This window comes from Cupressus sempervirens, chromosome 11 (assembly GCF_028749045.1).
Source record: "Cupressus sempervirens isolate cs-2001-9-10 chromosome 11, ASM2874904v1, whole genome shotgun sequence".
Classification (NCBI taxonomy): domain Eukaryota; kingdom Viridiplantae; phylum Streptophyta; class Pinopsida; order Cupressales; family Cupressaceae; genus Cupressus; species Cupressus sempervirens.
The window spans coordinates 71,035,251-71,048,186 of record NC_143128.1 but is presented as its reverse complement, the minus strand read 5'-3'; the positions used below and the strand labels follow the sequence as shown (position 1 = coordinate 71,048,186).

Below are 12,936 nucleotides of genomic sequence, written 5' to 3'. Positions count from 1 at the left end.
CTTGTGAATGTGTACCAAATTAAATGTAGAATCCAAGAAGAGGAAGGGAATTGCAATGTCCAGTTGATGATATAACCTAGGCTTTGATTAGGCAAAGGGAAATAATTCATCATTAAGTTAATCTAATTTTTGAATTAGTCATTGTTGTACACCACTCTTAAACATCATTCTTAAGAAGAAAATTAAATTTGGAAAATATACTTGTCAATTTTGATTATTTAGCACTTTCAGCCTTGGAATTAAGCTTGTTCATGGAATAGGAATAGGAAATATACTCTCTGTTTGGTACCCCAAATTAGAATAGGGAATAGACAAACATATTCCAATTTTGCTCATAAAATGAGCATATGTCTATTCCCAAAAAATAGTTGTTATTGGAATAGGTCATTTATATTCTCAATTTGATTTTTTTTTTAATTTTTAAAAAATAATTAATTAATTAATTTTTTTAATTTTAAAAAAATAATTAATTAATTAATTTTTTTAATTTTTTAATTTTAAAAAATATATAGTTTTTTTTAAAAATTATAACCATTTTAAAATATTTATCTATTTAATAAATGAAATAAATTATATTATTTATTAACTTCGATGAATAAAATAAAAATTAAAATAAATTAACCATTTTATTATTATTGAAAAAATTAATCAAAAATAATAAATTAAAATAAAAAATTTAAAAGAAATATTTTTAAAAGTATAAAACTTAACCTTATTCCTATTTTTGTGCAACCAAACAATGAATTAACATATTCCTATCGAATTCCAAGTGAACCAAATAGGATTGTAATTGCTCTCTTCTATTCCCATCCCCCATTTCTATTCTCATTTTAATTTTCAATTCTTATACCAGAAAACAAACAAGCCCTTAGTATATCAACCTCTCATGTCCACATTGTCTCTTACATTACATGTTTAGTCAACGGTTGGCTATTGCCACTGTCTTGCTTGAGGAGTCGAAATAATAGCAATTAACTGTTGAAAATAAACAATATCTATTTATGTTCAGCTGAAAGTTTGACTCACTTATGCAAGAGCTATCAAATTTCATGGTAATTAACATTCAAATCATTTTAGGTTCTGCTGTCAAATAAGGCTACCTTTAAACATCACACACTAAGGAGAAAATTAAATTTGAAAAAATTAAATCAACTTTGACTATTTAATACTTTTGGTATTAAATGAAACTTAATGTGTGATATTTGATCAAATACTAATAAAACATAATTGATCTAAAATATTGTAGCTGAATAATCCTAGCAAATAAAACTCTAGTACATGATGAATCGTGAATAGCCCAATCAAGGTTTCAGTTTTTAAAATATTTTCCTACAGCTGTGACTGTACAGAGAACTGATTCCAGCTAATGGAAAAATAAAGTCATAATGACTGAAATAAAAACAATTAAAACGGTATCCAATAAAAAGAAAAAAATGATAGTTGTATTTATAGAATAAAAGCAGAATTTTTTTTTTTTCCAGCGCATACCAGTTAAGCCAATACCAAAGGACAGGTCAAGAAAATAAAATGATAATCTTCTAAAATCTGAAGTAAAAATATAATTGGCAAGTCCCATAGCAACGAAGCATGATTTGAATCAGTTCGACACTAACAACAAAATGCTTTTTCAACAATTCATGAGTATTAAATAATTTATCAGTGAAACTATTTGCTCTTCTTCATTTGCATCTAAAATGCTAAAGCCTAATCAGCTCACAAGCAATCACAATGCTAAGATAGAAGGGAATACAAGTACGCATCTAGGGCATAAATGTTTAATCATAAAAGTATTTCTATGATTAAGAGATAAATAATGGGACTTTTTCACAAAATTCTATTATTTTTTATGAATAGGTGCAGAGATGGTCAAGAAAATAAAATGATAATCTTCTAAAATCTGAAGTAAAAATATAATTGGCAAGTCCCATAGCAACGAAGCATGATTTGAATCAGTTCGACACTAACAACAAAATGCTTTTTCAACAATTCATGAGTATTAAATAATTTATCAGTGAAACTATTTGCTCTTCTTCATTTGCATCTAAAATGCTAAAGCCTAATCAGCTCACAAGCAATCACAATGCTAAGATAGAAGGGAATACAAGTACGCATCTAGGGCATAAATGTTTAATCATAAAAGTATTTCTATGATTAAGAGATAAATAATGGGACTTTTTCACAAAATTCTATTATTTTTTATGAATAGGTGCAGAGATGGTACTGAGTTAGAATCTAAGGTATGGTTACCAAACCTAGTAATTATATTTTGGTGTGAAATGAGTATTCTAAGAGTTAGAGAAAGTAATTAGGAAATTTTTTGATCTAACTTTTTACATAATTTTTGGAGGAAAAATTTGATATATTTAGTGTTCATACATTTATTTTATTTTATAAGAGGTCCATTATTAGTCATTACTAAATGTTCATGTTTGTTTAGCAAGGGTCACAAATGAAAATTTATAAATTGAAATAAACTATATTTCACTTATATGATTCAAAAGAGTTTTGCAAAAACTTCTCAATTAAAATGATCAACAATCTCTCGCTATTTTTCAAAATATATCATGTCTTCTTCCATATTCCTTACTCTCTCCCTTGCTAGTTCCCTCTATTTTACATCTCTATCTCTTTTCATTCCCTCAAATACTCTCATTCCTTCCCTTACATATTTTATATATAAAAACAGTCAAAAATAGGGGGCTGACTCTTTACAACAGTGGTGAAACAACCAGCATAACAATAATTAAAAGTACTAAAGTTTCTTTCCTTACATATTATTAACCTTAATAAATAATAAATAATACTAATCAAAACATACCTTCTCTCATCATCTTTCTATTATTTGCAAAAAAGGGGTAAAAATTTATTAAGACAGAAAGGAATACAACAAAGAGAGCTCAACAAGGAGCTCGATCCTGAGCAACAAGATCATCAAATTCTTGCACCATCTCAAAGGACAGTTGCCTCCTATCCCTAATATTCCAACCCGGATCATGACTAGATGCCCATTTGGCTAAACAATCAGCAATTCTATTCTATTCACGAGGAATATACGCGAACCTAATGAACTGAAAAGAGGAAGAGAAGAAAAGAATCTTCTTAACAACAGTGGCCAGCTGCCAACTAACATCCTCAAACTCTTGCGAAAAAAGCATGTTCACCACCACATGGGAATCAGACTCACAGATAATCTTACTCCATCCCCGCAAGCAACACTGTTCTACAGCATATAAAATAGCCTAAGCTTCCATGAGATTGTTAGTATAATCACCCTTATGAACTGAGAAGAAAAATTTAACATCCCCATAACTACAACGAGCCACTCCGCCAATACCAGCCGGACTAGGATTCCCACGGGAAGAACCATCAGTGTTAATTTTCAGAACTCCACAAGGAGGAGGAGTCCAGTGCCCATCCCGGTTAACCCGACCCTTCCTCTGATGGTGAAGCTACCTGGACATAGAAGGAAACCTATGAGCTGCAACCCCATCCTGCAAATGAAAATTGAGGCGATTACAGATAGCAAGATCAACCGGATCCATACCCCCATCAAGCTCACACTTCACAAAAATAGTTTCCTGAAGAGAATGTGATATTTTCCACCAAAGATGCAAAACACCAAGCCGAACATCTTGGAATATGTGACGATTCTTCTCCAACCAGATATGTCAAAGCATGAAAGATGGGCTAGCAATCCAAGTAGCATGGAGAAAAGAAGACTTGGAGGGAGCAGTACCCAAGCGGGCCCAGAACTCAGGCAAAGAGGAAGCATGTCGACAAGAGCAACCCCAATCCATATCTGAGTAGAATAGGAGCAATGGAAGAATAGATGGGAGACAGACTCCTCTCCATTACCACACAAAACACAATAAGAGGGGTCCTGAAATCCACGTTTACAAAGATTATCCCAGGTAAAACAACGGTTGTGAGCCACTAGCCACATGAAAAAATTGCACTTGGACCAAAAAACTTTATTCCAAACTTGCTTCCACCAAGGGACCTCAGCATCCCCAAATAATTGTTTAGTTATCTCCTAATACCCAGCAAAGACATGAATCTCTTATATTATGATTTATTACATTTATAACTTGCTAACGATGAAAACAAATAGTATGCAATGCTTCCCTTGTCATCACAATAGACAATAAACAAACAAAAGACATTCAATATCATACCATTGTTTATGAATTAAATTGGAAGTGTGCATTGAGTTAATGGCTATGATTAAAAAAAGGTTTAGAAGTTATTATAACACATACCAATGAATCAATAGAATTTTATTGGGACGCAAATAAATGAATGTATCTGTATATATTATGCATTTTCTATTTCAAAGCCCTTTGTAGTATTAAACAACAAGTCAATGAGCTTATGATGCTTTGTGTTTTGTATTTCTTCATCGTTAGTATTGATCAAGGGAGGATTCACATTCTTTACTTTGTTAATCTCATCACACTTAAGATCTACCATTCCTGCAAGAATTTTGACTGTGAGATCTGCAACATATTCTTGTTGGAGAGCCTCCTCAATTGTAATTCTATTACTGGACTTAAAACAAAGCATTCTCTCCACGAGATCAATTGCACTTCTATCAACCACATTCTTGTATAACATTTCCTTCAAAGATTTTGTGGGATGAAGGGGAAATTCTTCGCAATGCTTGATAGAATAGAGAAATTTTCTATCCTTGATTATTTCTGATAGCTCATCTTCCTTTGGTATTTGTATTATTTTAGAAAACTCTTTCAGGTTTTGAAAATCAGTTTCATCATCTTTTACATTTGCAAAAAGAAATCCCCTTGGACCCAATTCATTTACCAATAATAGCTCTGCCAAAATGCATCCCACAGCCCACACATCTGTTGCAGGGCCATAGTTGAAGTAGTGTTTGTAGATGTCATGCCCAAAAAAGTGTTCAGGGGCTCTGTAAGGTGCTGAAGCCACAAATCCTGTCATTTTTGGTGCAATCTTTCTAGATATTCCAAAGTCACAGAGCTTTATTCTTGGAGTGAAGCTGCCAAACTTTTTGGGGTTGATTGAATTTGTTTCACTGACCTTCACTGACCACAATATTATGGGGTTTTAAATCTCTATGAAGTATTCGAGTAGCATGCAAATACTGCAAGCTTGTTAGTATATGATAAATAAGAATGCCAACAAAAAGTTTAAGTGATGTAGAAGATCAATGAAAGGAAATATATACATTTAAATCATAAAAGCAATATTTAATAGAGGCGCACTAAGATTTGATTGCTAGACTAAGAATATTTAATAGTTAAAGTTAACTTATTTTCTTGAAGCTTAATCTATTAGAAGTGAGAGAGAACAAACCTGCGCGAGAATGACTTTAACAACCTCAGGCTTGAACTTGATTCCTTGAACTCTATGAACCTCTTTCAAATCCTACAAACTCAATCTCATTCTCTCCATCACAACATAAAACTCCCTGAACTCCTCTACACATGTTGCCTGGTTTATGACACTCTTCACTTTGACTATAAAAGGATGATGAATTTTGCCAACGATTCGAAGCTCTCGGATGTATCTTTCCATGGTTTTTCTTACTCTGTCAGAAACCATCATCATATTGAGGGCAATCCTTTCTTCTTTCCCATTGCCATTGCCATATTGACGAGCAGAAACAACAACTCCATATCCACCTGCACCCAAAACATTGCTCAGCACATATTTCTTGTCCAACTCAATCACTGCATGAAAATCTCTGGATGCAATGCTGATTTCCCAAATGCATTTTTCAGGGTTTCTGCATAGCCGCTTCTTAACTGCCATCCCATTCTCCTCATTCCTTCTCGCTAGCCACTTTGCTATACCATCCATGTTGATAAATTCAAATGTATGTCTAATTTTGTAGTCCCTTCATCTCCCTTTCTGTGCACTCGGATTTTAATTTTATATAAAACCACTAAGGTGATTTCTTTTGAATTTCAATGGAAGAATGTACTTAGTTTGTATTTCCCAAAAATAATTAGTTCTGAGAAGATTAAAAACCTAATTTTTAGAGGTAATCAATTTGGAATGACACCAGCTCACGAAAGAAGTTGTAATGTCTATAAATGTATTTCAGCAGAAGTCACGTTGTCTGCAGATATGTTTTTCTAACAAGTGCTGAATGAAGATCTTGATATTTTAATTCCATTAATATCGTTCCATTGAAAATGTTCACTCGATTTATTTTAATCTCTATTAGAAAGTGCAATATGAAAATTGTTTTGCTTCTTAAATCTTGAAATTGATACAATTGGAACATGTAATGGATTGTTTTTCAATGCAAGTGATGCGAGTACAGTTCATGCATGTGCCTAACTGGTATTTTCCCTAATTGATGAATCGTTTTGCTGAATCAATATTTTGAAAGACATATGAAGTGTGGTCAACATCAATTTCTAGTTTCATTTATTCAACAAAATTGTTGCTTTGTGGCAAATCTGTGTCTTCTATAGGGAAAATTTTATCGTTTTTTTTTTAATTTCTCTAATTTTACTCATAACAATGAGTTAATACTGTTAAGAATATATAGGGGCTTCTAACAAATTCTCTCAACACCTTTCCCGAATCCCTATAGATTTGGTGGGTCTCTTTGTTTAAACATCAGAAACTATTTATTTTTCCTTTATATCTACTGGGTTCTTTGTTCGAATCTGCTTCTATTGAAAATACTAGCCTACAATATGTTATCTTAATTCATAGACCAGCATTGGAAATCACATTCAGAGTAGTTCAAAGATTGATCTAATTACTTTGGAGCACATTGCAGACGTAACTTCTAATAGGTTAGTGGCATGTCTGCATATTACATTTTTCATTCTTTCATAAAACTTTATAACATTTGGTGTAGTTTATTCTTAATACGATTGTGCATAATTTTGTTAGTTCTAATGTAGCTTGTCCAAGGAGTGACCATTCCTTCTACTCATATCTCCTTTATAGTTCAAATTCATTTTACAGCATTCTATTCCATCCGAGTCCAATTGGACCCAGTTGGAGCAACAAATTTATACACATCAGCTAAAGTCAAGGAAAAAGCGAACACATATGAGAAAGGACCATAGATAAGGGTCACTGGACAACAGTTCATGAAAAAGGAACAACATAAACGATTTGTTCTATTATACATCTTTTATGGACGAAACCCTATCATCCAAAAATAAATAATCCTGAATATTGCTACTCAAATGGAAAGAAAAAAAACATATAGTTTTCATGATCAGATTCCTATTATCTAAAACTAAACATGCCTGAACTAATGGCTTTGAGATTTTGTGTGCAGAGAATAATGACAAGAAACAATAGGCTGAATGGGTTTGTATGTGAGAATGATCCTACAATCTTTCCATTGGATCTCGTCAATGAACCTCGTTGTAAAAATGATCTATCTGAAAGGAAAGTAGTTTTGCCAAAAGACTATAGATATGGGTAAAACGGATGGGTAGCACTGTGAAATGAATTGATAGCAATCACTTGCTTGAAGTGGGTATGGAAGGATTCTATGGTGATTTAGTTCCTGAAAGAAAGTAGTTCTCTCAGAATGGGCTTGAATTTGTAACTAACTTCATTAGCATAAATCCTCTTCTATGGATTAATTTTGCAACTATGGATTGATTTTGCAACTGTTCATGTCTACCCTGACTCATGGTGCACATCCTTGATACTCTCATTCTAATATTTTTTCCAACTTGGTTTTGTATCTTCAAAATTGACCTGTTATTTTCCATTCTGAACTGAACTCAGGCTGGATGAAGGAGATCTTATAGGCTTACTTGAAGAATTATCAGCTATCTGCCGCAACAAAAGGACAGTTCTAGTATTAGTTTTAAACCACTGGATCATTCAATCTGTTGATGTCATTATTTAAGTACATATACACAACAAAGTGATGACGATAAATAGGGATAAGATGCAATTTTTATTGCCCTCTACATTAATAATAATGATGTTGTTTCAGATTATCTGGAAATAGTTTGGAAACAAAATTTACAGAAGAATTTTTCAGTAATTTCTTTATCATTTCAGACTTTGACTGTAAATTTCAGATTAGAAATATTGATGCTTTGTATACAATGTTGCTTTTATCAAGTTTCCTGTACTATATTGGCCAAATTGGTAAGTTTCCCTCTTCTTGTTGATTTCTCAAGAAATTGATGGTTTGCTCCTTTCCGAATGAATTTGACTGCAATGATATTTTATTAAGACAAGATAGACAAGATAGAAAACCTGCACTCACCCAATATGCATGGCACATAACTAATAGACAAGCTTCTTAGCAACCAACACCACCATCTTCCATCTTTGGCAGCACAGTTCTGCATGAAGAAGAAGTTTAAAATCAAAAAGGGTTTGTTGGAATACGATATGTGCCACAAGAACCTAACAAATTTAAAATTTAAAAATTGACTCAAATAAAATCTCATGCAAGTTCAAGAAGACTGGAAAAAAAACTTGTCGTAGATGTAGTAGATGTACATGTAATTTCTATTTTAACAGAATAAAAAATAGTTTTCTATTTCAATAGAATAAAGCATTTGACCTTACATTTTAATATTTCTAAATATAGCTTTTCTAAGAAAGAGATTTGAATGATTTTCCTAGATTAGGTTGGGATTCTAGTAGATGTACATGTAATTTCTATTTTAACATAATAAAAAGAGTTTTCTATTTCAATAGAATAAAGTATTTGACCTTACATTCTAATACTTTTAAATATAGCTCTTCTAAGGAAGAGCTTTGAATGATTTTCCTAGGTTAGGTTGGGATTCTAGATGTACATGTAATTTCTATTTTAACAGAATAAAAGATAGTTTTCTATTTCAATAGAATAAAACATTTGAACTTACATTTTAATACTTTTAAATATAGCTCCTATAAGGAAGAGCTTTGAATGATTTTCCTAGGTTAGGTTGGGATTCTAGTAGATGTACATGTAATTTCTATTTTAATGAAATAAAAAGTAGTTTTCTATTTCAATAAAATAAAACATTTGACCTTACATTTTAATACTTTTAAATATAGCTCTTCTAAGAAAGAGCTTTGAATGATTTTCTTAGGTAGGTTGGGATTCTTCGAAATGAGATTGTGCAGTGGCTCTGATTAACTGTAGCTTTCTGACAACTCGTTGAAAAATGTAAATGGAAGAATAAGGAATGACTTGCTAAGCACCTTTATAGACTAGACCATGAAACACGGTCATTCTGTCATAACTAAATTTGTTGGCCACAAAGCCGAAATATCCCCACCCAATTTGAGAAAAATGAGTTACTTAGATTCATATCGTGTGTTGCTTGGTTTGGACACACATATTTGGCTTTCCAAACAGAAATGCTTTAGTGAGCTTTTCTGATGCTTCTCTTCAACTTCGAGGGCAAAATTAGGTTTCTCCTTCTAGAGCCAGAGTCCCTTAATTTACTTGGGCTTCTTGATAGAGAGAAAATAATTCAATAAACTATTAAAGTCCTAGAATTGAAAAAGATTCAGAGCCTGAAAGACACAACGGCCCATGCATCCAGCTGTCACAATCGACTTTTTCATATGCCAAAATTCTCGATGTATTTAATTATTGAATTACCACATGGATTTGTTCAATTATCATGATTGTAAAATTTTTTTTTTTTAAATTATATTTTTTTTGATGAATAGTCCTTTTCAATTAATAAAATTTACTAAGATTACAATTCACAAAAAAGGGCCAGGGGATACAGGATCACCCCGCGAATGAGTTCAATCGGCCGAAGCCGGAATAAACAACATGGCCGCAGCCAGAAACTATAAACTATTCATCAAAAAAAAATATTTTAAACAACCTCAAGCTGCCAAGGTAGTACCAGCAGAGGGAGGAGGATCATCTTTATCAGGAAATCCCCACGCATCAGTGGGATTGTGAGGCGGACTAGGAACAGTCCAGCCGTCAGCAGCATCTGCAGGATTTGGGGTAGTTGCAGTCTCCGCATCCTTCTTGTTTGACCGCGGAGGAGAAATTACCAAGGCCAGCCGGGGAAACTTGCCAGAGTTCGCCCGTCCAGGGGGAGGAGCCGGAGACCGGCCAGAAGCCCGCCCAGGGGGGAGCCGGGGACCAACCAGAACCACCACGTGGTGGGGAAGCGGAGCAGCGCCACCAACTGCCATGACCACCACTGGGAGAGTGGTGGTGGGGACCTTGGGAGCGCGGCGTGTGTGAATGGTGGCCAGAGGACTGGCGTCTAGAACGGCGATCGCGAGACGAGGAGGCATCAGCCGAGGCATCCAGAGGCACTCTGGCAATGGTACAAGGAGCATTGCCCCAGTGGTTTAACAATTCCTATAAGTGGGCAACTTTATTAGCTTGCACCTGTATCTGCATAATGACATTGTTACAAATGCATGCCTTAGTATACATTGCAATGTTAACATCCAAAAAACTGTGAGTGAATAAAACTGCATTCCTATCTTTCCATAGAGAAAACAAAATTTCCATCCTAAAAGTATGCCAAATCTGGGAAAACTTTCGAGGAAATCTGGAGGAATCACCCAGCAGGATCATGTGCCATGAAAAAGGTTTAGGCCTGAAAGGCTTGAAAAAATCGTGAAGCCAGTGCCAATAATTCTGAGCACGCTTGCAAAACTAAAAAATATGCAAAAAGGACTCAGGTTGGCCACAAAAAGGGCATCTGGGATCAGGAACCCCAATGTGCTTGAGCTGAGGCCCCAAGGGAAGACCTTGGAAGGCAAGGCACCAAGAAAAGTGAGCAATCTTAGGTTTCATAATGGCACTCCAAATGGTGTCGAACCGTTTTCTCCATTGAGAAAGCGAAGAATGCAAATGCCACCATTGATTAAGCGTGTCCACCATCGAAAGGTGGGGCGAAAGCCATCTATATCCCATATTGGGCTTATAATTGGTAAATGGAGTGGCAGGAAACCACTTCCAATCATACCACCAACAACGAACAGACTGAATCCCCACTTTATGAAGTAAGTGCACAGGGATGGAAGACAACAGAAGGTCATAAGTCTGGCGATCGGCACGAACAAGGCGGTATTGAACTTGCATATCCTCCCATGACCTAAAATTCATGGTGACTCTTGAAAAAATGTCCTTGGTAGTGCGGATGCCACATTTAAAGAAATGTAGAGCACTAGCACCTTGGGTCTTGGCAAGAGGAATACCCTAGAAGGAAAACAGGGGAGACCACCAAATGTTCTGTTGATTTAAGGACAGCCCATTGCGAAACTCATCACCAGCCCAATGAAGCCAAGGTTTAACAGCTTCCCAGGCTTTCCAGATGCTCTTTATAACAAAAGAGCCCTGTATGACCACTGGTTCACGCATAATGAGAAGGGTCTGAAAACCAATCCCCTTCCACACCGGTCTGTTAGCAGGGAAGCCTGAAGAGATGCAATGCCTGACAAGAATTTTCCAGGCTTCATCTCTAGAAATAGCTCTGATAATCCATTTAGCACAGAGGGCAAGGCCCTGCTTTCGAGTGGAAAGTAGGCCGAGACCCCCAAATTCCCTTGGGAGACAATAGAAATCCCAAGCAACTCTGTGAAAACCATGATGGTCAAAACCAGAGGCCCAAAGAAAGTCTCTAAGAAAACGTTCTAATTTGAGATAGGAAGCTTTGGAGGGAGCCCAACAAAAATAATAATACACATGGGTGGCAGCCAAAATCTTAGAACAAATCTGAAATTTACCAGCAAGAGAAAGCGGCTTAGTGATCCAATAATCAAGCTTTTTGGTAATCTTTGTAAGCACAGCATTCCAAAGTTCCACAGGGGAAGCCAGGAAAGCAAAGGGAATGCCAAGAAAGCGGAAAATTTCTCCATGAGTAACCCATTTCCATTGGAATTGGCTGAGCCAAGGTGGAGCTGGCAAAAAAGACTGTCAGTAGCAGAGCGTTTTATGCCATTGAATGGCAGAGCTAGAGGCTTGACAAAAAGTGTCAAGACAATTTAAAGCATTTTTGATGTTTTCTTCATCTTCAAGAAGAGTAAGAAAAGAATCATCAGCAAAATGACCATTGACTAACTGGGAGGAAGAATCAGGCAAGGAAATGCCACAGACCAGTCCTGAAGACACATAGTGAGCAAGTAAATAACCAAAACCTTTAGCAGCAAGGACATAAAGCGCTGGAGCTAACGGACAACCTTGTCTGATGGAACGAAAAGTTTCAAAAGCTTCAGATTGCAAATTATTGATGGTGATGCAAGCATTAGCATCACCAAAGAGCATCTCCATGGACTGAAGGAAATTGGGACCAAAATCCAGAGCCTGAAGCATAGCCAAAATGAAAGGCCATTCAATGCGATCATAGGCTTTAGCAAAATCTATCTTTAAAAAGATAGCCTACTGCTTAGACTTACGGGCCCATTCCATACCTTCCCAGACAGCAATGATGTTGTCAAGAATATACCTGGATTTGATGAAGCCAGTTTGTTCAGGCCGCACAATTAGAGGAAGCATATGGCAGATTTTGAGAGAGAGCGCCTTGGCAATGATCTTATAAGACACATTTAGGAGGGTGATGGGCCTCTAGTTGCAGATGTCCTTAGGATCACCAACTTTAGGTATGAATTTAATATTGCTTTTATTTATTGTCACTCCTAAGCTTTTAGAATGATATGCTTCAAGATAGACTGTGTGCAGAGCAGGACCAATTTGCTCCCAAAGATGTTTGTAAAATTTACAGGGAAATCCATCACACCCAGGGGATTTGTCATCCTCCATGGAGTAAACTGCCTCTTTAAGGTCTCGAAGGGAAAGAAGTTGCTCACAGAAAGCGCGTTGCTCAACTGTGAGGCGGTTTGGAGTAACAGTAATACACTTTCTGAGAGCCTCCTCCTGAGCAACCGAATGACCCTGCAAAGCAAAAACGTTCTCATAGTGAAGAACAAAAGCTTGCAGGATGTCAGGAAGACTGGAAAGAACATCAGTTCCCTGTTTTA

General features: G+C 35.5%; 1 protein-coding gene across 1 annotated transcript; it reads right to left on the bottom strand.

The window, feature by feature from the left end:
* Positions 1-4,314: 4,314 nt before the first annotated feature.
* Positions 4,315-5,838, bottom strand: LOC149528285 (uncharacterized). Its single transcript, XM_089808026.1, has 2 exons — positions 5,412-5,838; positions 4,315-5,060 (listed from the first exon to the last, which is right to left on the bottom strand). Exons 1-2 carry the CDS (start codon positions 5,836-5,838, stop codon positions 4,315-4,317), a joined length of 1,173 nt encoding a protein of 390 aa, XP_089664152.1.
* Between the last annotated feature and the right edge of the window lie 7,098 nt (positions 5,839-12,936).